Genomic DNA, 22,679 nt, shown 5'->3' with positions numbered 1-22,679 from the left:
CTCTCATTACCCTCCATGCAAAAAACTTTTTTTTAAAAAAAGGAAAGTAAAATCTTCCTCAAGAGGAATTCAACTCCCAATCTCCTACCTAACCTAAAACATATTCATTTATTTTTTGCAACTATATAGAAGCATCTTGCCATGATCTTTTTCTGTTGGTCTTTTTAGTTTGCCATCTTAGCTACAAGTATTGAGAATATCTGGCTTTGCTTAGCTTTTCTTGATCAGCTGAAGTCAGAAAGTGAGGAGAGCTGAGGAAGCTACAAAATCTCAACTCATAAAACAGAGTTTAGAAGGGACCTTGGAGGTCTTCTAGTCCAACCCCCTCCCCCCACCACTCCAGCAGGAGATTATATATTATTCCGGACAAATGGCTTTCCAAGCTCTTCTTAAAAACCTCCAGTAATCTTGGAGTCCTCCTCAAGTTGAGTCGTAAAAGCCACATTGGTGTAGTTTGTTTTCAACCATAATATACTGTAGAAGTTCTTTGCCACTGCAAATATATCTTTCCGTATATTTTTCCCCCAGTCTGTTCTACCACACCTTTAACCTTGATCTTTCCCCTCCTTTTATAGAATGGATGAGAATTATAATCTCCTTCCACACGGGGTAAATTTCCAGGACGCGATATTTCCAGATACGCAGGAAAACCGGCAGATATTTTCAAGCCTTTTCCAATTTTCCAACTGCAGTCAAGGGCTCCACACTGCTATGTTCTCCAGCGACTGGGAGATGCAAGAGGACAACAGGGTAAGGCTATTTTGGTGTATGTTCCCCCCCACCACCACCCCCAGGAACCAGTTATCGAACAGAAGATTGTTGGATGCAAGTTTCTTTTTAGCTGTACTAGATTGTCAGTCATCCAGGACACGGTTGTCCCCAAAGGTGCTTTTTGAAAAGGCAAACTGGACTTTATTTTTCCTTGAAGGCATTTCGATTCTCATCCAAGCGGCTTCTTCAGTTCACTGAAGAACTGAAGAAGCTTCTTGAATGAGAAGTGAAAGGCCTTCAAGGAAAAACAAAGTCCAGTTTGCCTTTTCAAAAAGCACCTTTCAGATTTTTAGTTGCATATTTGAAAAAAAAACATTCGTAACTCTTCAGAGAGTCTGTCTGAAGAAAGGATCTAGCATTGAGTTTATTGCAGTGGTGGGATTTAGCCGGTTCGCACCACTTTGGCAGAAACCGTAGCTAATTTTTTATTGCCCAGGCCCTGAATGGACTTCCGGAAGCGGCATCCATGCAGAGAACCAGTTGTTAACATATTTGAATTTGAAAAGTTTATTGTAACGTTTATGGTTTTCTTCTTGTGACTCTGGCATTATTATGACCTTGAGAGTGTTGTTCACTAACCAATTTCAATCAACATGTTTCCAAAGAGAGATTATTTGCAGGAAGTTCTGTAACCTTTGTTTGTCCTCTTTTTGTTTCCTACCTCAAGTAAGTGCAGCTAGTCCTCAACGTACAGCAGTTCGTTTAGTGACTGTTCGGAGTTACAACAGAACTGTAAAAAGTGACTTATGACCGTTTTTCACACCTTTGACACTTGCACATCCCCATGTCCACGTGATCAAGATTCACATGCACTTGGCAACTGACTCATACTTATGACGGTCGCAGTGTCCCAGGGTCACGTGATCCCCTTTTGCGACCTTCTGACAAGCTAAGTCAATGGGAGGAAGCCGGATTCATTTAACAACTGGGTTACTGACTTAATAACTGTAGTGCTTCAGTTAACAACTAGGGCAAGAAAAGTCGTAAAATGAGACAAAACTCACTTAAGAACTGTCTCCCTTCTTAACAGGAATTTTGAGCTCAGTTGTGGTTGAGAACTACCTGTAGTGGTTTTGTAGGGATAATATGCCTTGGTGTGATTTAAGTAGAAGAAAAATGAGGGAGAGAGATATTTCTTTGCAAAACTGTGTTTATTCTAAGTAAACACCCATCTGTCATTTACATAGTGGCTTTCATGCAAAAGGCACTTTGCGTTGTATTGAAAAAAGGCTGGATCACTGACCTAAGAAACTAAAAATGTTTGTTTGTTTGTTTATTCTGGTCTGAGATTAGAATAAAATATTGATTGATTAAAAATAAACACTTGCCCAGTTGTATTGGGGGGGGGGCGGGTCTCAAGGAGAAATACTGGATGCTTGCTGACATGGTTTTAATCACAGAATAACCCATTCACTGGGTTTTACAGAAGAACCAAGATGTTGTCTTCCATCTATACCCTTCCTGTGTTGGCTTGTTGCAGGTTCTTTCCTGCTAGAAAAAGGTGGAATAAATACACAACAATATTTTTCACAGAATTATGGGTTGGAAGATCATCTAGCCCAGGGATAGGCAACCTTGGTTCTTTTATGACTCGTGGACTTCAACTCCCAGAATTCCTGAGCCAGCCACGCTGAGGGAAAAGGGAGAGGTTTCCAAGCTGAGCCATGCCGGCTCAGGAATTCTGGGAGTTGAAGTTCACGAGTCATAAAAGAGCCAAGGTTGCCTACCCCTGGCGTTGGCCGCTTTATGACTTGTGGACTTCAACTCCCAGAATTCCTGAGCCAGCCATGCTGAGGGAAAAGGGAGAGGTTTCCAAGCTGAGCCATGCTGGCTCAGGAATTCTGGGAGTTGAGGTCCACGAGTCATAAAAGAGCCAAGGTTGCCTACCCCTGTGCTAGGCCTAGGCCACTTTATGACTTGTGGACTTCAACTCCCAGAATTCCTGAGCCAGCCACGCTGAGGGAAAAGGGAGAGGTTTCCAAGCTGAGCCATGCCGGCTCAGGAATTCTGGGAGTTGAAGTTCACGAGTCATAAAAGAGCCAAGGTTGCCTACCCCTGGCGTTGGCCGCTTTATGACTTGTGGACTTCAACTCCCAGAATTCCTGAGCCAGCCACGCTGAGGGAAAAGGGAGAGGTTTCCAAGCTGAGCCATGCCGGCTCAGGAATTCTGGGAGTTGAAGTTCACGAGTCATAAAAGAGCCAAGGTTGCCTACCCCTGGCGTTGGCCGCTTTATGACTTGTGGACTTCAACTCCCAGAATTCCTGAGCCAGCCACGCTGAGGGAAAAGGGAGAGGTTTCCAGGTTGAGCCATGCCGGCTCAGGAATTCTGGGAGTTGAAGTCCACGAGTCATAAAAGAGCCAAGGTTGCCTACCCCTGATCTAGCCCAACCTTCTGCTCAGTGCAGGGTTAAAAAGATTCTCTTTGGCTGCAGCCTTAATTTGAAGGTGTCCAGAGGTTGAAGAACTTGTAAAAGTTCATGGACCAGCTTGTTCCACTGTCTGAGACCTTGTAGAGTTTTGGATTTTCATCTGATTTGTATTCTGAACATCCTTTTTATTCTTCTAATCTTTTGGTCCTAGTCTAGTCTTCTGGGATAAGAGAGAATAAGTCCAGTTTCCTTCTGTGCAAAAAATAAAAAAAAATAAAAATTCAGAAGAAGGCAATCATATCTTTGCCAGATGATAAGCTAAATATATCATTACCAGCTACTTTATCCTTTTTAAAAAAAAATTAAACAGAAAACAGTACTATACAACAGATTAATTAATTATTAAATTGTACAAAGCGAACAGCAATTATAGCACTGAACCCCCTTCTTGATATATTACATTAATACAAATCACCTAAATAAATCACATATTCATTTAATCATGTCATGTCACAATGTAGCAAACCGTACATAAAAAATAAGGTTTTCTACTTGTAAAAACCCCCAGAGTGGAATCCAGACTATAAATATCTTGCGGTCTTTTTTAAAAAAAATTAGGAGGGGGAAAAAGTTCTTTTCGAAAACGGATAAATTGCACCTTTCTTGAATCTAGAACTTTGATAGCCAGTTTCTTTAGCTATTTCTGAGATGGCTTCATATATTTTGTCTGAATTCACTCCAAATTTGTCCCTGTCCTTTTTTGAACTGTGATATTCTTAATAGGACACAATCTTCCCTTGACCTGCTTGTGATGGGAACTCATTGTGCAGAAATATCCACCCTGGCTGGCTTTGTAGAAAAATCATAGTATCGTCTATCTAAAGTTTACTATTCTTGGCTACTCTGGCATTGTCGAAACTTCTCCTAAGGGAGAATTCCATGGCAAGGATTTAATTCCCTCACCACTTTCTTATGCTCGCTTTGAGTTAAAGCGCCGTTCCGGTGACTTTTAAAGAACAGTTGTCCAAAATCAAAGTGCTACAATTGGAAGCTGAGAAGTAAATGTATTACAGAGTAAGAAACAGCTGTCCTCCCCCACCCCCTGGTCTTTTGCACCTGTGTGTAAAGCAATGGCTCTAAGAATCTATATTTAAGTAGCACTTTCTGCCCCTTGTTTGCAATTCTTCCAGCATTTTTATCTTTCCTTAAATACACAAACATTCCATCACAATCTTTTTTCCCAACTGCAAAGATCTCAGAGGCTAAGCTTGCGGATGGTTATTTCTTAAATAATTTTAAATAATTAATCGATTAATGGTGGATTCGGTGATTCTGATGGTGGGGGATTTATTCTTGTATTGTAATGTGGATATTTATTTATTTATTTTTTTAAAAAATTGGTTGCCACTCAAGTTACCTGGGGAGAATCAGAATCAGAACCAGAATCGAACTGGAAGGGACCTTGTGGCAGTGGTGGGATTCAAATATGTGAACAACCGGTTTTCTGTGTGGATGCCGCTTCCGGAAGTCCATTCTGGGCCTGGGCAACAAAGAAATTGGTGCGATCTGGCTGAATCCCACCACTGACTTTGGAGGTCTTCTAGTCCCATGGCCCCCAAGCTTTTGAGCACCAGGGACCAGTTTCTTGGAGAAAGGTTTTCCGGTGGACTGGAGGGGCCATGGTTTTACGTGCTGCCTGCATCCCATGGATGGGGCTTCTCTTGTTTGCGCAGCCCGATTGCTGGCATGCTGTGGACTGGTGCTGGTCCATGAATCAGGGATTGGGGACCCCTTTTCTAGTCCAACCCCTGCTCAAGTAGAAGACCATACACCAATATCATTTCAGCAACAGAATTTCAGTCTCTTCTTATAAACCTCCAGTGATGAAGACCTATAACTTCTGAAGGCAACTTCTGTTCCACTGGTGAATTGTTCTCACTTTTAGGAAGTTTCTCCTTAATTCCAGGTTGCTTCTCTCCTTGATTAGTTTCCATCCAGTTTTTCTTCTCCTGCCTTCTTTTGCTTTGGAAAATAAGTGGGGAATATGTTCCTCTTCTTTGTGGCAGCCCCTCGAATACTGGAATACTATTATCATGTCACCCCCAGTCCTCCTTTTCTCTAGACTAGCCATATCTAATTTCTGCAACAGTTCATATGTTTCATACGTGTGGGTGGTCACACATGTTAAATACGTAAACAAATAGGTGAAATAATTTGTGTTATGTTTTTAAAGTGGCTTTAGCCTAGGGATAAGTGGGAACTATAAACGTGGCTGACTGGAGAATTCTGGGAGCTGAAATCCACATATCTTAAAGTTGCCAAGATTAAGAAATGCTGCATTTCAGGACTCACAAGTTGCTCACTTCGAATGTTCACCAACTAGGACCTAAAATGGCAATTTTGAAAGCTCTGGGTGTAGGTCTGTTGGAAAAATAGCCAGCCAGCCAGCTTCATTAACGAAGGGCATTTAGTTCAATTACATATTTCTCGTTGTGTTTCCCATACAGACAGCCAGGGACTTCATTTAACTGCCATGCGATGAATCAAACTGGCAACATACAAATTTGATAAATAATGCAGTGAGTCAGTCAATGTTCTGTTTTTCTTCCATTAATTCTATTCCTCTGCCTGTTTTCTTCTCTGTTGGCAAACTTTGGGCTTTTCTTAAGTCAACTAATTCTGCTTCCCTTATAAAAAGAATGGCGTTGTTTTACTTATATAAAGATTTAGGGAGGACTAGTTGGGAAAAACAGTTCCCAGAAGTTCTGCCAAAGTGGATTTTTGGGAGAAGTCAGTGTACAAAGCAAAATAGCAGGCTGCACACTTCGGAAGAACAAGAGTGCACAAAATATTTTGCAAGGGTGCCCCCCTTGTTTTTAAAATCTCCTATCTTGGAAGAAAGTGACAGAGTTTTAGATACTCTATTAATTTTAAATCATGTGGCTTTTCTTCAGAGTTATGCAGTAGAGAACTTGAAGCTGTTTCGTTACAATTATTATTTTGTTAGCAAAGGAAACAATAGTTAATTAGTTCCAATAGTTAGGAAGTATAACTTTTCCCAGTTTACAGGTGGTCTTCCACTTACGTATACAAAACTTGAGTCCAAAATTTATGTTGTTCAGTGAGAAACTTGTTAAGTGGGCTTTGTCCCGTTTTGCGACCTTCCTTGCCACACTTGCTAAGTGAATCACCGCAGTACTTAAATGAATTACACGGTTGTGAAATGAAGCTCTGGCTTTCTCGTTGACTTTGCTTGTCAGAAGGGGATAACCTGACCCCGGGATAAATATGAACCAGTTGCCAAGCGTTTGAATTCTGATCACGCGACTGTGGGGAATGCTGCAACGGTCGTAAGTGTGAAAGAGGATCATAATTCACTTTTCCCAGTGCCGTTGTAACTTTGAATGGTCACTAAATGAACTGCTGTAATTCGAGGAGTATCTGCATTGTCCCCACCTTCCAATTAAAAGTATTTTAAGAGCCAAACCCATTTCATTAAGAAGTCAACAATGTTCGTACAGATGTTCCTTTTCTAAAGAAATTGAGCTAACGTACCGCAGATAAAGTTGGGAAAACAATGCATTCCTACCCAGAAATCTCTGGAAGTCTTCAGCTGTCACCAAAGTAAACTAGTTTAATTAATTCAGCTTGCCTCATCAAAACCAGACACTGGTTACAGCATTATTCATGGAATAATAGCAGAAAAGCTGACATGAGCTACCAAATAACCTCTATTAGCAAACCTGGCTAGTTTTTACTCCTCCTAAAATTCACTGTGTTATCTAAAATGCTTCTGTTCCTTGGGGGAGTAAAAATATCTTCCTCTGATGTTAATTGCAAGCTCCAGATGTTACTTGTAAGCAACCCTTGGCATGCCATGTATAATTTAATTGGACAGATAAGACACCGTGTGAAGATTCTGCAGCTGAGACCCATGTGCTTACTCAGAAGTAAATCCATTCACTGCCATAAAGGTTATTCCTGCACGCACATTGATAAGCAACCTGGAATAAGCAACCTGTTTGCCTGATGGAAGGAAATCCCATGGAGTTCCACGAGTAAACTGGTATTTTATTAAGTTTAAAATCGATAGTCTGAGAGTCCTACCACAATACATTTGCCAATAAAAGAGAACATTTGTAGCTCACGTTTGAAATGAGGGCACCTTGATGCTCTCTGAGCTTGGTGATTTTTTTTTTGCAGATGTTTCATTGTGACATCATCAGTGCTAGGAGGAAGTCCCTACCGGCACTGATGATGTTACCTAGTTGGGTAATGAAATGTCTTCAAGAAAACCAGCCAGCTCAGAGAACACCAAGGACTCCTCATAATACACTGCCTCTTTCTTCCATAAAACCACTAAACCAGATACTTCTACATTTAAAAACGGTCCATATAGGAACAGCACATATTCTGGTAAAAGTTTGGAATCTTCATAAGACAAAAAGATTGTCTTCAGGTGATCCTTTAATGGATGCAGTTGTTTCTTTCTACTTCCATCTGCTCCTCAAGACATAATTAAAATAGATGGGATTGCCTAGGTCAGGGGTAGGCAACCTCGGCTCTTTTATGACTCATGGACTTCAACTCCCAGAATTCAATTTTGGGAGTTGAAGTCCATGAGTCATAAAAGAGCCGAGGTTGCCTACCCTTGGCCAAGGTTGAGTCTAGTCACACAGTATTACTGCAGGCACTAATGTTGTGTTTAAACAAGGCTTTGAGGTGCTTCACATACTCCTGATTGAAACGTAAAGTCTGGGATGCTGGCTTGCATTACAAACCCATTTGGGCTCTCTGTTCTACAGGATGCTGTTTGATTCGTACCCTGTTTTTTTTTCCTCCAGGGATCTCCAGTTGGTACCCTGTTTTTTTTTCTCCAGGGATCTCCAACTGGTACCCTGTTTTTTCCCCCTCCAGGGATCTCCAGAGAGGGGTAGATATAGAGCGATTCATTTCCACCTCCAAAAGATCAGCAAGATATCATATTGAGCAGATTTGGTGGCTAAAAATTACAGAGCTTTCTCTTTTAAACTGCACTGGTGCGGATGATGTTTAGAACTTCAAAGGTGCTCTGAAAAAAAATCCAGATGGGATTTCCTTCAGAAGTTTTGACAGGAAAAAAGGGAGGGAAAGAGCAGAAGAGGGGTCGTTGATGTCTCCCTTTTGTCTCAATAACAGTCCAAGAAAAGGAGGAGGAGGAGGAGGAGGAGGAGGAGGAGGAGGAGGAGGAGGAGGAGGAGGAGAAAAATTAAGAGGAGGAGAGGAAGAAGAGAAAGAAGGAGGAGGAGGAGAAGGAGGAGGAGAGGAAGAAGGAGGAGGAGAGGAGTGGAGTGGAGTGGAGGAGCGGAGGAGGAGGCACCATCTGTTGCTCCCAACATGCTTCCTATTTTACACCTACCTTCCCCGATGGCCATAACCCTGCTAAAGATCTTCTAGCTTTTGTGAGCCACAACTCAACATCAACAGATGCTTGCATTCTGTCAGAGTCCTGATGACAGAAACCCAAGATGCATGTTAAGTATGGTGTGCAGCAATAACTAGCATGGGAGTTGATGCTCATTAAGATCTTTCCTTTACGCAGTGGGAAAACACCAATGGCATTTGAGAGTAAGATGGCATAGAAATTAATAAGGAGCTATAGAATCCTCACTGGCTTATTTCATATGCTCTGATCCTAGAGATACAAACGTGTCTTCCTTCCTTCCTTCCTTCCTTCCTTCCTTCCTTCCTTCCTTCCTTCCTTCCTTCCTTCCTTCCTTCCTTTCCCTCTCTCTTTTCCTTCTTCCTTCTTCCCTCTTTCTGTCTTTCTTTCTTCCTTCCTACCTTCCTTCCTTCCTTCCTTTCCCTCTCTCTTTTCCTTCTTCCTTCTTCCCTCTTTCTGTCTTCCTTCCTTCCTTCCTTCCTTCCTTCCTTCCTTCCTTCCTTCCTTCCTTCCTTCCTTTCCCTCTCTCTTTTCCTTCTTCCTTCTTCCCTCTTTCTGTCTTCCTTCCTTCCTTCCTTCCTTCCTTCCTTCCTTTCCCTCTCTCTTTTCCTTCTTCCTTCTTCCCTCTTTCTGTCTTCCTTCCTTCCTTCCTTCCTTCCTTCCTTCCTTCCTTCCTTCCTTCCTTCCTTCCTTTCCCTCTCTCTTTTCCTTCTTCCTTCTTCCCTCTTTCTGTCTTCCTTCCTTCCTTCCTTCCTTCCTTCCTTCCTTCCTTCCTTCCTTCCTTCCTTCCTTCCTTCCTTCCTTCCTTCCTTCCTTCCTTCCTTCCTTCTTTCCTTCCTTCCTTCCAAATGACATATATTCCTTGTGTATCATATAATGGTCCGACAGTTGTGCATTCTACACAACATTTTACATAATGCTACTTTGCCCAGGAAATCTACAAAGTTGGCCTGCTAGGCATCATGCATTCGTGCAAGGCAGATCTTGGTGTGCCTCTTCGACGAAAGATGCTAGAGGAACTCTTTCTCAATTTTTGAGAAAGCTTGGTGGATATCCCAGGACTGCACAGTTCTGCTGAAGAACAACTGGCTTTACTGCAAGTAAATGAGCTGCTGATCCAGTTCTACAGAGGAATGATTGAGTCTGCCAACTGTACCTCAATAACTGTCTGGTTTGGCACCGCAACCAAACAGGACAGGCACAGACTTCAACGGATAGTTAAGTCTGAGGAAAAAACAATTGCAGCCAGCCTGCCTTCCATTGAGGACCTATATACTGCATGGGCCAGAAAGAGGACTGTGAAAATATCTACAGACCCCTCACATCCTGGATATAAATGGCTTCAACTTCTACCCTCAAAATGACGCTATATAGGGCATTGCATGCCAAAATAAACAGACACAAAGACAGTTCTTCCCTCCCCCCACCACATGCCTTCACTCTGCTAAACGCCCAATTCCCACAGCACTGTCTTATTCCTACATGCTACGTAGTATGGCTGTATTATTATTATTATCCTTCTCATCTTTATTAATAACTTTCTCCATCGCTTTCTGATGATTATATTACTTCGCTGCTTGTATGTACACTGAGAGCTTCTGTACCGGAGACAAATTCCTTGTCTGCCCAATCACACTTGGGCAATAAAGAACACTGCATTGTGTTGTAAACAGTGATGGGAGTCAAATAGGTGAACAACCGGTTCTCTGTGTGGATGCCGCTTCCAGAAGTCCATTCTGGGCCCGGGCAACAAAAAATTAGCTACCAGTTCTGCCAAAGTGTTGCGAACCGGCTGAATCCCACCACTAGCATTGTGATGTCTGCAGCCTGCCAAACCAGAAACAAACAGCTTAGTCCTACAGCCACTGTGGGCTACATACAGGAAGAGTTAATGGGAAATACAGTCATTCTCCAGGGCTGACTTGCTGTTTTATGGCCCAAGGTGGATAGGTGATTATCCCCTTTAATCCTATTGTGCTAAACATGCTGCTGAGGATCTCCTGGCCTGGTGAGCTGTATCTAATCTTCATTGAAAGGAAAAAGGGCTTTGGGATGCATCTCCTTCCGGTCTCTGAAGTTTTCCTTTTCAAAACCACAGTGGGAGAGCACAAGATGCTCAGAATGGGCTTGAGAGATTATGAATTCCCATCAGGCTATCTCTGAACATCGACCCAAAACATCGGTGATTGAAACTATTCGGATTTTTTTGAGGACTCTGAAGCTAAGCAGGGTCAAACCTGGTTCATGCTTGGATTGGAGACTAACTGGACAACCTCGGTGTGGTTGAACAAACTTGGAAACTCTAAAATAACTCAAGAAGAAGGTGCTAAGAAAACTGTGTGCTTCTAGGCAGGAGCCACACGCAGCCCAAAGACTAGATAACCTTTATTGTCTTTTTTTTTTACTGTGGGCACAACGGCACACATTTAAAAGGGAAATTTAGTTGCTTGCTCTCAAAGTGTAGACATACATAACACACACTTAAAACATACTATATTCAACAGGGGTCTTCAAACGTGGCCCTTTTATGACTTGTGGACTTCAACTCCCAGAATTCCTCAGCCAGAATGCCTGGCTGAGGAATTCTGGGAATTGACATCCACAAGTCATAAAAGGGCCAGGTTTGAAGACCCCTGATATATAACATATGTATAGACCTACACCCTTACACATAAATAACATATAAATATTAATCACTGTCCATCTTGAATACATAACGGAAGGAGGAAGCTTGAGAGTTCACAAGGTTTATACTGTATGGAACAAAGCTGTGACTGAATCTGGAGGTTCTGCTTTGGATACCACGGAGTCCCCTCCTCCCAGAAGGTAACAAGGAAAGCAGGTTGTGAAGAGGATGTGTCATGTCCCAGACAATCTTGCGGACCCTGCTCAAGCAACGCTTGTGTGCTAAGTCCTGGATGGGAGGGAGGGAACTGCCAATGATCTTTTCTGCTGTCCTCACCACTTTCTGCACTGCCTTCCTGTCTGAAGCAGGGATGCTTCCAAACCAGACTGTGATGCTTTATGACAGGATGCTCTCAATTGTCCCTCTGGACAAAATGGTCAGGACAGGGGAAGGAAGATGTGCTTTTCTCATGTGACACAGAAAATGCAGGTGCTGCTGTGCCTCCTTCACCAGTGTCTCGCTGTTGAGCAACCAAGCCAGCCTACTTTTAACTGCACACCCAGGAATTTGATGCTGGTAACCATCTCCACAGGTGAATCATTAAAGCACAAAAAAGTGTCGCTGTGCCTGCCTTTTCTGAAATCGACAATGATCTGTTTGGTTTTTCCAGTATTTAAAACTAGGCTGTTTTCCTTACACCAGTTCACCAAACCCTCAACCTCCTTGCAGTAAGCACCTTCATTGTTGTCATGAATAAGGCCCACTACTGTTGTATCATCTGCGAACTTCGCAATATGGTTGGTGGCAAACCTAGCACTACAGTCGTGGGTCAACAGGGTGAACAGCAGCGAACAAAGGTGCCATTTCTTTACTGTTTTGGGGTTGACCTGTGGCTGAAAGAAGCCCACAGACTGGTGCAAGACTACTTGGGGACAGTAGAAGCATTCTGACCAGAAGACCCGTGGAGCTGTGAAATAAGCTTTGTGAGGAATTCCCATCAAGAGGGTGGCTCCCAAACTGCTATCCTTCCAGAACTCATTTTTCCAAAGGGAAGTTCTTTGATTTGAGATTCAGGACCGCTGAGTCGGGAGAAACCAGTGTCATGGCGGAACCCAAGAGACATCATACTGCGTCATGTGAAAGGACCTTTAGAAAGTCTGAAACACCCCTTGGTACTAAAGGTAACTATGTTCTTACAAGAGTTTCACAACCTTGGTAAGTTTAAGACAGGTGGACTTCAATTTCCAGAATTTCCCATCTAGCCATGCTGATGTCTACCCATCGTGAACTTGCCAAAGTTGAGAAGCACTGTTCTAGGTGCTACTGTGGCTTTGCTAATCACAGACCTACTCTGGAATGAACCTTTATTGGGAGCATCCAGGTTGGAACAGTGAGAACATACTGAGTAGACCTCTGTTTCCGCACCAGGCTACAGAATGGTGAAATGGAAGATACAATCATAGGTTAACCATTTGGGTATTGGCATCTGTGGGGCTCTTTTTTTGATGCCAACCACACTCAGATCCTTTATGGTCAACCAATGAAGTTGTGGTAAAGGTAAAGGTTCCCCCCCACATGCGTGCTAGTCGTTTCCGACTCTAGGGGCCGGTGCTCATCTCCGTTTCAAAGCCGAAGAGCCAGCGCTTGTCCGAGGACGTCTCCGTGGTCATGTGGCCGGCATGACTAAACGCCAAAGGCGCACGGAACGCTGTTACCTTCCCACCATAGTGGTCCCTATTTTTCTACTTGCATTTTTACGTGCTTTCGAACTGCTAGGTTGGCAGAAGCTGGGACGAGTAACAGGCGCTCACTCTGCTACGCGGCACTCGGGATTCGACCCGCCAAACTGCCGATCTTCTGATCGACAAGCTCAGCGTCCTAACCCACTGAAAAATACAAGAAAGCCCAAAGGTCTATGAAGATTCTCAGTCATCCAGGTCATGGTGCTTTTTTCAAAAGGCAATTGGACTCCCCCCCCCCTTGAAAATGTTTCACATTTCATCCAAGAAGCTTCTTCAGTTCACCTTTGGGACAAGAAAAACCCGAAGCAAATGTCCAGTCAAACCTTTGCAGACCTGGCTTTCATTTTACTTGCATGGTTGCCCAAGGGGCATGTATCTTCTTGATACATCTATTTAAAAGAAAACATATGCTTGTTTACTCGTTCAGTGAACTGTTGGGTAACTGCAGGCATCTTAGAAAAGAAAGATGGATGCGAGAGTCAAACAGCAACAGGCATAGTGTACAGTTCCAAATGTGTACCAGGGGAAAAATAAATAGTGGACACAAAATCCCAGCGACCACAGGGCATCTGTTCGACTTGATCTTATTCTCAGCACTGTTTACTTTGCCTTTTTAACCTGTTGAGAATTTGGAAAAACAAGAAAGGAAGCCAAAAATCAGGAAGCCGTGGAACTTGCTCCTACCGAGAACTAGCAGGAAAAGACAATTATTTGGAGTGAATATTTGGAAACGTCCTCCAGCTAAGTGCGGTCCAGTTTTTTTAAGAGGTTCCGTCTGCCTCTTCTATTAGCAACTGTCCCGGGGATGCCAAGGTGGAAACGCCAAGCGCATTTTAAACGTCAAAAGACATAAAGCAGAATTAAATGCAGCTGAAAGATTGTATCTCCCTTAAGCCACAGGAAGTGATGAAGTTCCAGACCAATTTGCAAGTCTTATTTACCAGCAGCTGGCAATTTTTTTAAAAAAATAAATGGTACGTCTTGTAGGTTCTTGTAAACTTCTCCAGATGCTTCATGAAAGGTCCACAAGAAACACAAAATAGGTCTTTAGACTGAAAACAACCAGCAGCATCTCCAAATATTTCCTTTTAGACGAACATACCTGGTTCTGCAATGCAGACAGAAGGATGCAACTTCCAATCCTTTTAGAAAGAGATTTTGCTCCATTCCCCAACCAACCAAACTCATTCCCAGCCCCAATTGCTTTGTCGCAATTATAGGTTGGCAACAGTTCCTGGAAGACAAAAAACAATGATGTCACCCTCCCATTCAAAGTCAACCTGACCTCAGGGCATATTTTTTTTTCCTCTGCTCCATTTCTTAAGAACCCTTTTTCCGTGCCACCTCAGATAGCAGAATTCAGTATCCTGCAACTTCACCCCAGCGAATAAAGTAGAGTAGAGTAGAGTAGAGTAGAGTAGAGTAGAGTAGAGTAGAGTAGAGTAGAGTAGGGCTGGAAGGGACCTTGGAGGTCTTCTAGCCCAGCCTCCTGCTCGAGTAGGAGAACCTATACTGTTTCAGACAAGTGACTGTCTAGTTTCTTCTTAAAAACCTCCAGTGATGGAGCATTCACAACTTATGGAGGCAAGTCATTCCACCGGTTAATTGTCCTCACTGTTATGAACTTTCTCTTTAATTCCAGGTTGCTTCTCTCTTTGGTCAGTTTCCAACCATTGTTTCTTTGTCCTTCCCTCTGGTGCTTTGGAGAATAATTTGACCCCCTCTTCTTTGTGGCAGCCCCTTAAATACTGGAATACTGCTATCATGTTGCCCCTGTTTCTTCTTTTCTTTAGATTAGCCAAACTCAAGTCCTGCAGCCGTTCTTCATACAGTATGTTTTAGTTTCCAGGCCTTTGATCATTTTAGTTGCTCTTCTCTCAACTTTTTCCAAGGTCTCCACATCTTTTTTGTAGTATGTTGACCAAAATTGGTTGCAGTATTCCAGGTGTGGTCTTACTAGGGTTTTATAAAGTGGTACTAATACTTCACTTGATCTCGATTCTATGCCTCTGTTTATACAACCCAGGATTGCATTAGCTTTTTTGGTGGCTGCTGCACACGGCTGGCTCATAGTCAAGTGATCGTCCACTAGGACTCGGAGGTCCCTCTCACAGTCGCTGTTTTTTGAGCCAGGTCTCACCCAATCTGTACTTAAACCGTTGATCTTTCCTGCCTAAATGTAAAACTTTGCTTTTCTCCACATTAAAATTCATCAAGAACATCTCTTGGTGTCGGGAGCGGGGGTGGGGAGATGCATTTGGATACTTTAAATTTGTATATGCGAATTCAGTGTAACTGGGCATGTCGTTGTTTTTCCTAGCAGTTCCCCACAGGCAGTGCTTTTTTTGTAAAAGAAAAAGGTGCCGGAACTCACACATGTCATACAACCCGCCTTGCCTACCCTACAAGGTTCCATCCAAAAAAGGTGCCGGAACTCCGTTCTGAGCGTTCTATGAGAAAAAAAGCCCGGCCCACAGGATTTTCAGGGCCCCTTTAGTTTTGCTCCGTGTTCAGTGGTTCTTACAGCAAAACTGACGTGATGAAGATTTGTTCTTCAATCAGCTTCTCACGGAACCTGATATTGATTTGGACTGAGCAAGACTGACTGGCCCAGGGCTCACCCAGGTGGCTTCCATACATAAAGGAGGACTAATATTTGGGCTTCTACTGCTCACAATCCAGGATCTTAACCACCACACCACCCTGGCTTCCTAGAAATTGCTAACATACATTTATTTATACATATTATTATGGCTGATCATACAGTCAGCCAGATGTTCAGGCTGGATTTGGCATTTTTTTTAATCTATCCGTTGAAGTTTGCTGTCCTCCCACAACTTTTTTCACTTCCTGGAGAAACCTTTAGATTTTTGGTTGATTGAGACCTTCCATACTTACTTTGATATATAAATGGGATATTTCTCTGCCAGGTAACTGTAGCTCTGTGCAATGGCTGATTAAGTAACTCACCACCACATCTTCAGGGATTTGTGTTAACTGGTTAGCCTTTTTAAGATCTGCTAGCCTTGAGGAATATAGGGACGCGGTGGCTCAGTGGGTTAGGACGCTGAGCTTGTCGATCAGAAGGTTGGCAGTTTGGCGGGTCGAATCCCGAGTGCCGCGTAACAGAGTGAGCGCCTGTTACTCGTCCCAGCTTCTGCCAACCTAGCAGTTCGAAAGCACGTAAAAATGCAAGTAGAAAAATAGGGACCACTACGGTGGGAAGGTAACAGCGTTCTGTGCGCCTTTGGCGTCCAGTCATGCCGGCCACATGACCACGGAGACGTCCTCGGACAAGCACTGGCTCTTCAGCTTTGAAACGGAGATGAGCACCGGCCCCTAGAGTTGGAAACGACTAGCACGCATGTGCGGGGGAACCTTTACCTTTACCTTTACCTTTAGCCTTGAGGAAGAACCACTCGTGGTCACCTCCTCAAAATTATACTTGGCATAAGGCAACATCCTGTTTTTATTGGCTTTCTGAGCACATATCAGAAATTGTGACTAAATAATAAAAAAAAGCCACAAGCCTTACTAGCAAGTCATTGGAAAACAAAAAATGTACCTAACATCTAATTTCCACCAACTTTGGTGAAATGGAAGGTGACGCTAATTATATCCCATGTTTGAGGACAGTGGCAGATTTATCTCCTCATAATTAAGTCCATGTTTCCCTTTGAAGTCATTTTCCAGAGAAAGGCTACAGAAATCAAAAATATGTTGTTATCTGGGGAATAATGTTCTAAATTCAAATTTTCCTGTTTCATTTGAAACATGGCTCTGAGCGATGTTTACCCTGCATTAAATAGAAAAGCTGTAGATCTTTTCAAATCAGTGGTATTTTGCCACTACAGGGAGTGCAAGCCACTCCATAAATCAATTCTGTTCTTTAGAATAAGATATTATAAATATCTTCAAAACATTAAAATATTTAGCAGCTGTTAAGGGAAAAAGCAAGCTTTTTTTCTTTAATATGGAGACGGTTGGGAAAATTTCCGAGCCATATTTATTCAACCCTAGAAACTTTAAAAGCAAAAGCTTAGCAAAATGCTTGGCTGGCAGAGCAACTGGTTATTATTATTAGAGTTTTTCATCAGATAGATTGGAACATTTAGTCATCTTGCATCAGAAACTTTCTCTGGAAAATGGACTAACAGAGCCAAATGTTATTCTTAAATTTAAATATTATTTGGCACTGACATATTCAAAAACACTGCTTTACCGTGGCAAATGATCTTGACAGATAAACATGGTATGTGTTGATATATACACTTGGAACACTGCATCTAGTTTTGATGGCAATGATGCAAAAAAGAATCTGGAAAGAGTGCAGAGAAGAACAACAAAGATGATTAAGGGGACGGAGGCCAAAACATATGAAGAATGGTTGCAGGAATTGGGTATGCCTACTCTAGAGAAAAGAAGGACTAGGGGTGACATGATAGCAGCGTTCCGATATTTGAGGGGCTGCCACAAAGAAGAGGAACGTATTCTCCAAAGCACCTGAAGGCAGAACAAGAAGCAACAGATGGAAACTAATCCAAGGAGAGAAGCAACCTGGAATTAAGAAGAAATTTCCTGTCAGAACAATCAATCAGTGGAATGAATTGGCTCCAGAAGTTGTGGGTGCTCCATCAATGGAGGTTTTTAAGAAGAGATTGGACGGCCACCTGTCTGGAATGGTATAGGGCAGGGGTAGGCAACCTTGGCTCTTTTACGACTCGTGGACTTCAAGTCCCAGAATTCCTGAGTCAGCTATGCTGGCTCAGGAATTCTGGGAGTTGAAGTCCACGAGTCATAAAAGAGCCAAGGTTGCCTACCCCTGGTATAGGGTCTCCTGTTTGAGCAGCGGTTGGACTAGAAGACCTCCAAAGGCCCTTCCAACTCTGTTATTCTGTTTCACCGTTGCAACTTGAAGTGCAATTAATGTCCAGCTTGAATGTCCAGGCCATTGAGAAGATCCCAGTGCAATCAAGCGGTATGCGAAACTTACTATCTCTAATCCAGAGACTCAGAGCTAGACAATAACGTTACTTGGGGTGACTTCCTTACCATGAGGTCTTTCCGTCCCGCCGCTCAAGATCGCTGTTGTGCCCATGGGGAGGGCACAAAGGAAGGCTTCTCAATTCAGAAGCACGGAAGACCGGACTGGTGGATCTAGTCTGTGAAAAAGGCTCAGCCCGTCGGCTCAGGGGTGGAAGGAGCTCGCAACTGCTGCAGAAAGAGATGTGATTTCAGCTCAGGCAAATGCTCAGGGACCCTTTGCTTCTGAAAGGCCTTTAGAGCAGTCAACCAGGAGAAGTCAAAAGGAGAGGGATTTCACGGTCGTCTCTTTACCCATCTTCTAAGAGAACGTGACATTTCCTTTTCTTCTCTCCGGTAAACATCGTTTATCATTAGAATGCTTACCAGACACTTTGCAAAAAGGTCCAGTCTTTGGAAGGAAAGCCAGCCCCAAAGCCCTTTTTATAAACCAAGATAAGCCTGGGCTTCGAAATGTAAACAAAACGCTTGGAAGGGGCTGTTAGACGAGCGAGAACTTGCTCTGGGTGACAATCTCCCTTCCGTGCTCTCTGGCGGCTTCTTAAACTAGATGAGAAGGCTTCTGCTTTGTTTTTTTTTTGTTTTTTTTTTGCTTTCTGTTTTTCGGGCTTTTTCTTCTTTAATTTCATTTCCAACCTTTGTCCTTTGCTGAGGTCCTGTATCAAACATTCCACCTGTCAAGAGGCTGGCAAAGCTTTGCCTTCGGGAGACAGGGTTGGGAAATCTGAAGTGAAAATAAAACAAATTTTCCAGACATCTCCAATCTAATTTCAGGAGTCTATAAGTGGGCACAGCAGCGCCTGCCTTTTCTGCGTCGCATGACAAAAGCACATCTTCCTTCCCCCCGTCCTTACCACTTTCTACAGGGGGACGATTGAGAGCATCCTGTCATACAGCATCACAGTCTGGTTTGGAAGCATCCCTGCTTCAGACAGGAAGGCGGTGCAGAGAGTGGTGAGGACAGCAGAAAAGATTATTGGCAGTTCCCTCCTTTCCATCCTGGACGTAGCACATAAGCGTTGCTTGAGCAGGGTCCGTAAGATTTTCTGGGACACTACACACACCCTCTTCACGACCTGTTTTCCTTGTTACCTTCTGGGAGGAGGGGGATCCATGGTATCCGAAGCAGAACCTCCAGATTCAGTCACCGCTTTGTTCCATACAGTACAAACCTTGTGAACTCTAAAGTTTCCTCCTTCCGTTATGCATTCAAGATGGTTACTTATATGTAAGGGTGTAGGTCTATACATAGGTTGTATATCATAAGTTTTTTTAAAATGTGTGTTATGTATGTGTACACTTGAGAGCAAGCAACTAAATTTCATTTTTAATGTGTGTCGTTTTTCCCCACAGGAAAAAAAATGACAATAAACCGTGTTACTAACTTAACCACTGCAGTGATTCACTTAACAACTGTGGCAAGAAAGGGCATAAAAGGGGGAGGCAAAACTCACTTAAGAAACATTTTGTTCTCCAACAGAAATTTTGGGCTCAGTTGTGGTCGTACGTCGAGGACCGCCTGTATGTTGAAAATAAAGCCCCCCCCCTTTAAAAGACCCTTTTGAGTTCTCAGAGGCATTTGCATAAAGCCTAAAAATGGAGAGCCCTCCAAGGAAGAGAAATTAGAATTAAGTAATCTCTTTAGCATAATCCCCCTAGGGTACTGCTTGGAAGAATCTTTTTTAAGAAGAAAACTCAGCAAGATCAGACAGAAGCCAAAGCGCCGGTTGGGGAAAAAGAAAATAAAAATAAAGAAAACTGTGATTTGCAAACAGAGGATTGTGTGCCCTGAAAAGCCTCCGCTAATTTTGCACACTGAACGCACAAAAAAATCAGCACTGCAATGACAGAGATCAATGCATATTCCGAAAGTCTGAAAGTCTGGCAGTTTAAAAAAGAGGAACAAACAGCCACTACCACATGCTTCTCCCAGAAGAAGGAAGCTGAAGCCACCAGCCTGAGGATGACGGATGGGATTCCGTCGAAACGTTGCTCTTACACCTTCAATTCTACGTGGGAAAAAACCCGAATGACCAAAGATCCACATACAAACACCCACGAAAACCTCAGAAAACATATATATATATATATATATATATATATATATATATATATATATATATATATATATATATATATATATATATATATATATATATATATATATATATATATATATATATATATATATATATATATATATATATATATATATATAGATCTAGAGTCTCGGGTTTCTTCCCGCGTTCCTTTCATCTTCAGAAAGTTGTGGCGACGTTTCGACGAAATCCCATCCGTCATCATCAGGCCGGAGTGTTCCTCCTGCTGCTTCCAGGAGCAATGCGTGGTCTGGCTGTTCCTTTCCTTCCAACTGCCGGTGGGGCTGTGTTCTGATTGGGTGGAGGCGTGGCTGCTTTCTGATTGGGTGGGGGTGTCCTCCGACTGGGTGGAGGCGTGGTTGTCTTCTGATTGAGTGGAGGCGTGGCTGTCTTCTGATTGGGTGGATGCGTGGTTGTCTTCTGATTGGTTGGAGGCGTGGCTGTCTTCTGATTGGGAGGGGTGTGTTCTGAATGGGTGGGGTTTTTTGTTGTGTTGTAATATCCTGAGTGTTGTGATTTGGTGTCCTGAGGAGTGGGCTGTGTAGTGGCCTCCAGAGCTTTGGTTTGGCTCCGAGTTCGAGGACCTGCTATGTATCTCTGGTATGGGTCAGTCAGGTTCGTGTGAGCGTTCTTCTGCTTGGGTGATGGCACTTTTGCTTGACTTGTTCTGTCTTCTGTGTGGGAGAGTTTTTGTTCTGGGTGTGGATGAGTCTTGCTGGGGCTGGTGGCATTTGGGGTTGTTTGTTGGTTTTTTAAATCCTTGTTTGCTGAAATTCGTTTCTCTATCAATGCTGGTTTCCAAATGGCATGTAAGCGGGAGGTGTCGTCTCGCTTGTTCATACTGTCTGGGTGTTTTTCTATTTCAATGGCTTCTCTGATTATTCTGCTATTGAGATGTTCTATTTTGGCGATTGTTTTTGTACCTTCAAAATTGATGTTGTGTCCCGTAGTGTTTATGTGTTGTACTAGTGAAGATGTGTGATCTTTCTTCTGTACTGAGTTCTTATGTTCTTCTACACGTACCTCTATTCTTCTGTTAGTCTGTCCGATGTATGTTGCTGGACAGGAGGCGCATGGGATTTGGTATATGCCCTGGTTTTCCAGTTCTATTTTGTCTTTGGGATTTCTCAGGATGGTTGATATCTTTCTGTCAGTGTTAAATGCGGTTTTGATGTTATGTTTGCGTAGTACTTTACTGATTTTGTCGGTTGTTCCTTTTATGTAGGGCAAGATGGCTCGTCCGTTGTTCTGTTCTTCTTCTTGGATGTTTTTCTGTTTCGGAGTCCCCTGCTGAATCATATTGGTGATTTTGTTTTTTTGGAACTTGTTTGCTGTCAATATGTCTGTCAGGGTGTGTAGTTCTGTTTGTATATGTGTTTCATCTGCAAGGCGTCTGGTTCTTGTTATTAGTGTTTTGGCTACTGAATTTATTTGTGCTGGGTGATGATGTGATTGCGCATTGAGGTAACGGTTGGTGTGTGTTTTCTTTCGGTAGACTGTGTGTCCTAGGGTGCCGTTTTGTTTTTTGTATATAAGTACATCCAGGAAAGGTAACTGGTTGTTTGTTTCAATCTCTATGGTGAATTTTATTTTGGGATGTAGGCTGTTCAGGTGTGTTAGGAAGTTTTCTAGCTCCTTTCTTCCGTGGGGCCAGATCACGAAGGTGTCATCCACATATCTGAGCCACAGTTTTGGTTTGTTTGTAGTCTTTTCCAGAGCGTTAGTTTCAAATTCTTCCATGAAAAGGTTGGCGATAACTGGTGATAGAGGGGATCCCATTGGTGCGCCTTCTATTTGTTTGTATCTCTGGCCTCTGTGTATGAAGTATGTGTTTGATAAGCAGTGTTCTGCTAGTTCTATAATATGGTTTGGTGGTTGGTATTTGCTTCTTATTGTTGATAGAGCTTCTTGGACTGGCACCTGGGTGAATAGTGATACCACATCGAAGCTGACTAGCAAGTCTTTTTGGTCTATCTGTAGATTTTTCACTAATTCTATAAAGTGGTATGAGTTTTGGACATATGAAGCTGCCATTTCTGCTTGAGGTTGTAATTGTTTTGCTAGGTATTTAGCTAGGTTTTGTAGTGGTGAGCCTATAGAACTTACTATGGGTCTTAGTGGGATTCCATCTTTGTGTATTTTGGGGAGGCCATATAGTTTTGGGCATCTGGATGACTTCTCCCTAGGAATGATTGTTTGTTGGATTTCTTGGCTTATAGAAGTTGATTTTATCTTTTTCTTGGTGGTCTTTTCTAGATAGGTTGTGGGATCTGTATATATAGGTTTGTATGTAGTTTCTTTGAGTAAGTTGGACAGTTTCTCTTCATAGTCTGATGTGTCCATTACCACTGTAGCATTGCCTTTATCTGCTGGTAGTATGATTATGCTGTTGTCTTTTCTTAGGTTTTGCAATGCTACTTGTTCTTCTTTTGTTAGGTTGCTTTTGGGTGGTTTGCTTGTGCATAGGATGTGGGTGACTTCATGTCTGACTTGGTCTGCTTCATCTGCATTGAGTTTAGTTAAGCTGGTTTCAACTCCACATATGATGGTTTCTGTGGGAATTTTCTTTGGTGCAACAGCGAAGTTGAAACCTTTTGCTAGGACGT

General features: G+C 42.8%; 1 protein-coding gene across 1 annotated transcript in view; it reads left to right on the top strand.

Moving 5' to 3' along the window:
• Window positions 1-22,679, top strand: part of CCDC3 (coiled-coil domain containing 3) — a gene marked incomplete at its 5' end in the record, with an annotated part of 47,333 nt that overhangs the window by 4,595 nt on the left and 20,059 nt on the right. The window contains one exon of the mRNA XM_081331248.1: window positions 576-750. Within this exon, the coding sequence (XP_081187374.1) occupies window positions 576-750 (175 nt within the window). The remainder of the gene's footprint in view (window positions 1-575; window positions 751-22,679) is intronic.

This window comes from Vipera berus (assembly GCF_964194415.1).
Source record: "Vipera berus genome assembly, chromosome: 6".
Classification (NCBI taxonomy): Eukaryota; Metazoa; Chordata; class Lepidosauria; order Squamata; family Viperidae; genus Vipera; species Vipera berus.
The sequence above is the reverse complement of the archived record's forward strand: the minus strand, read 5'-3'. Positions and strand labels throughout refer to the sequence as shown.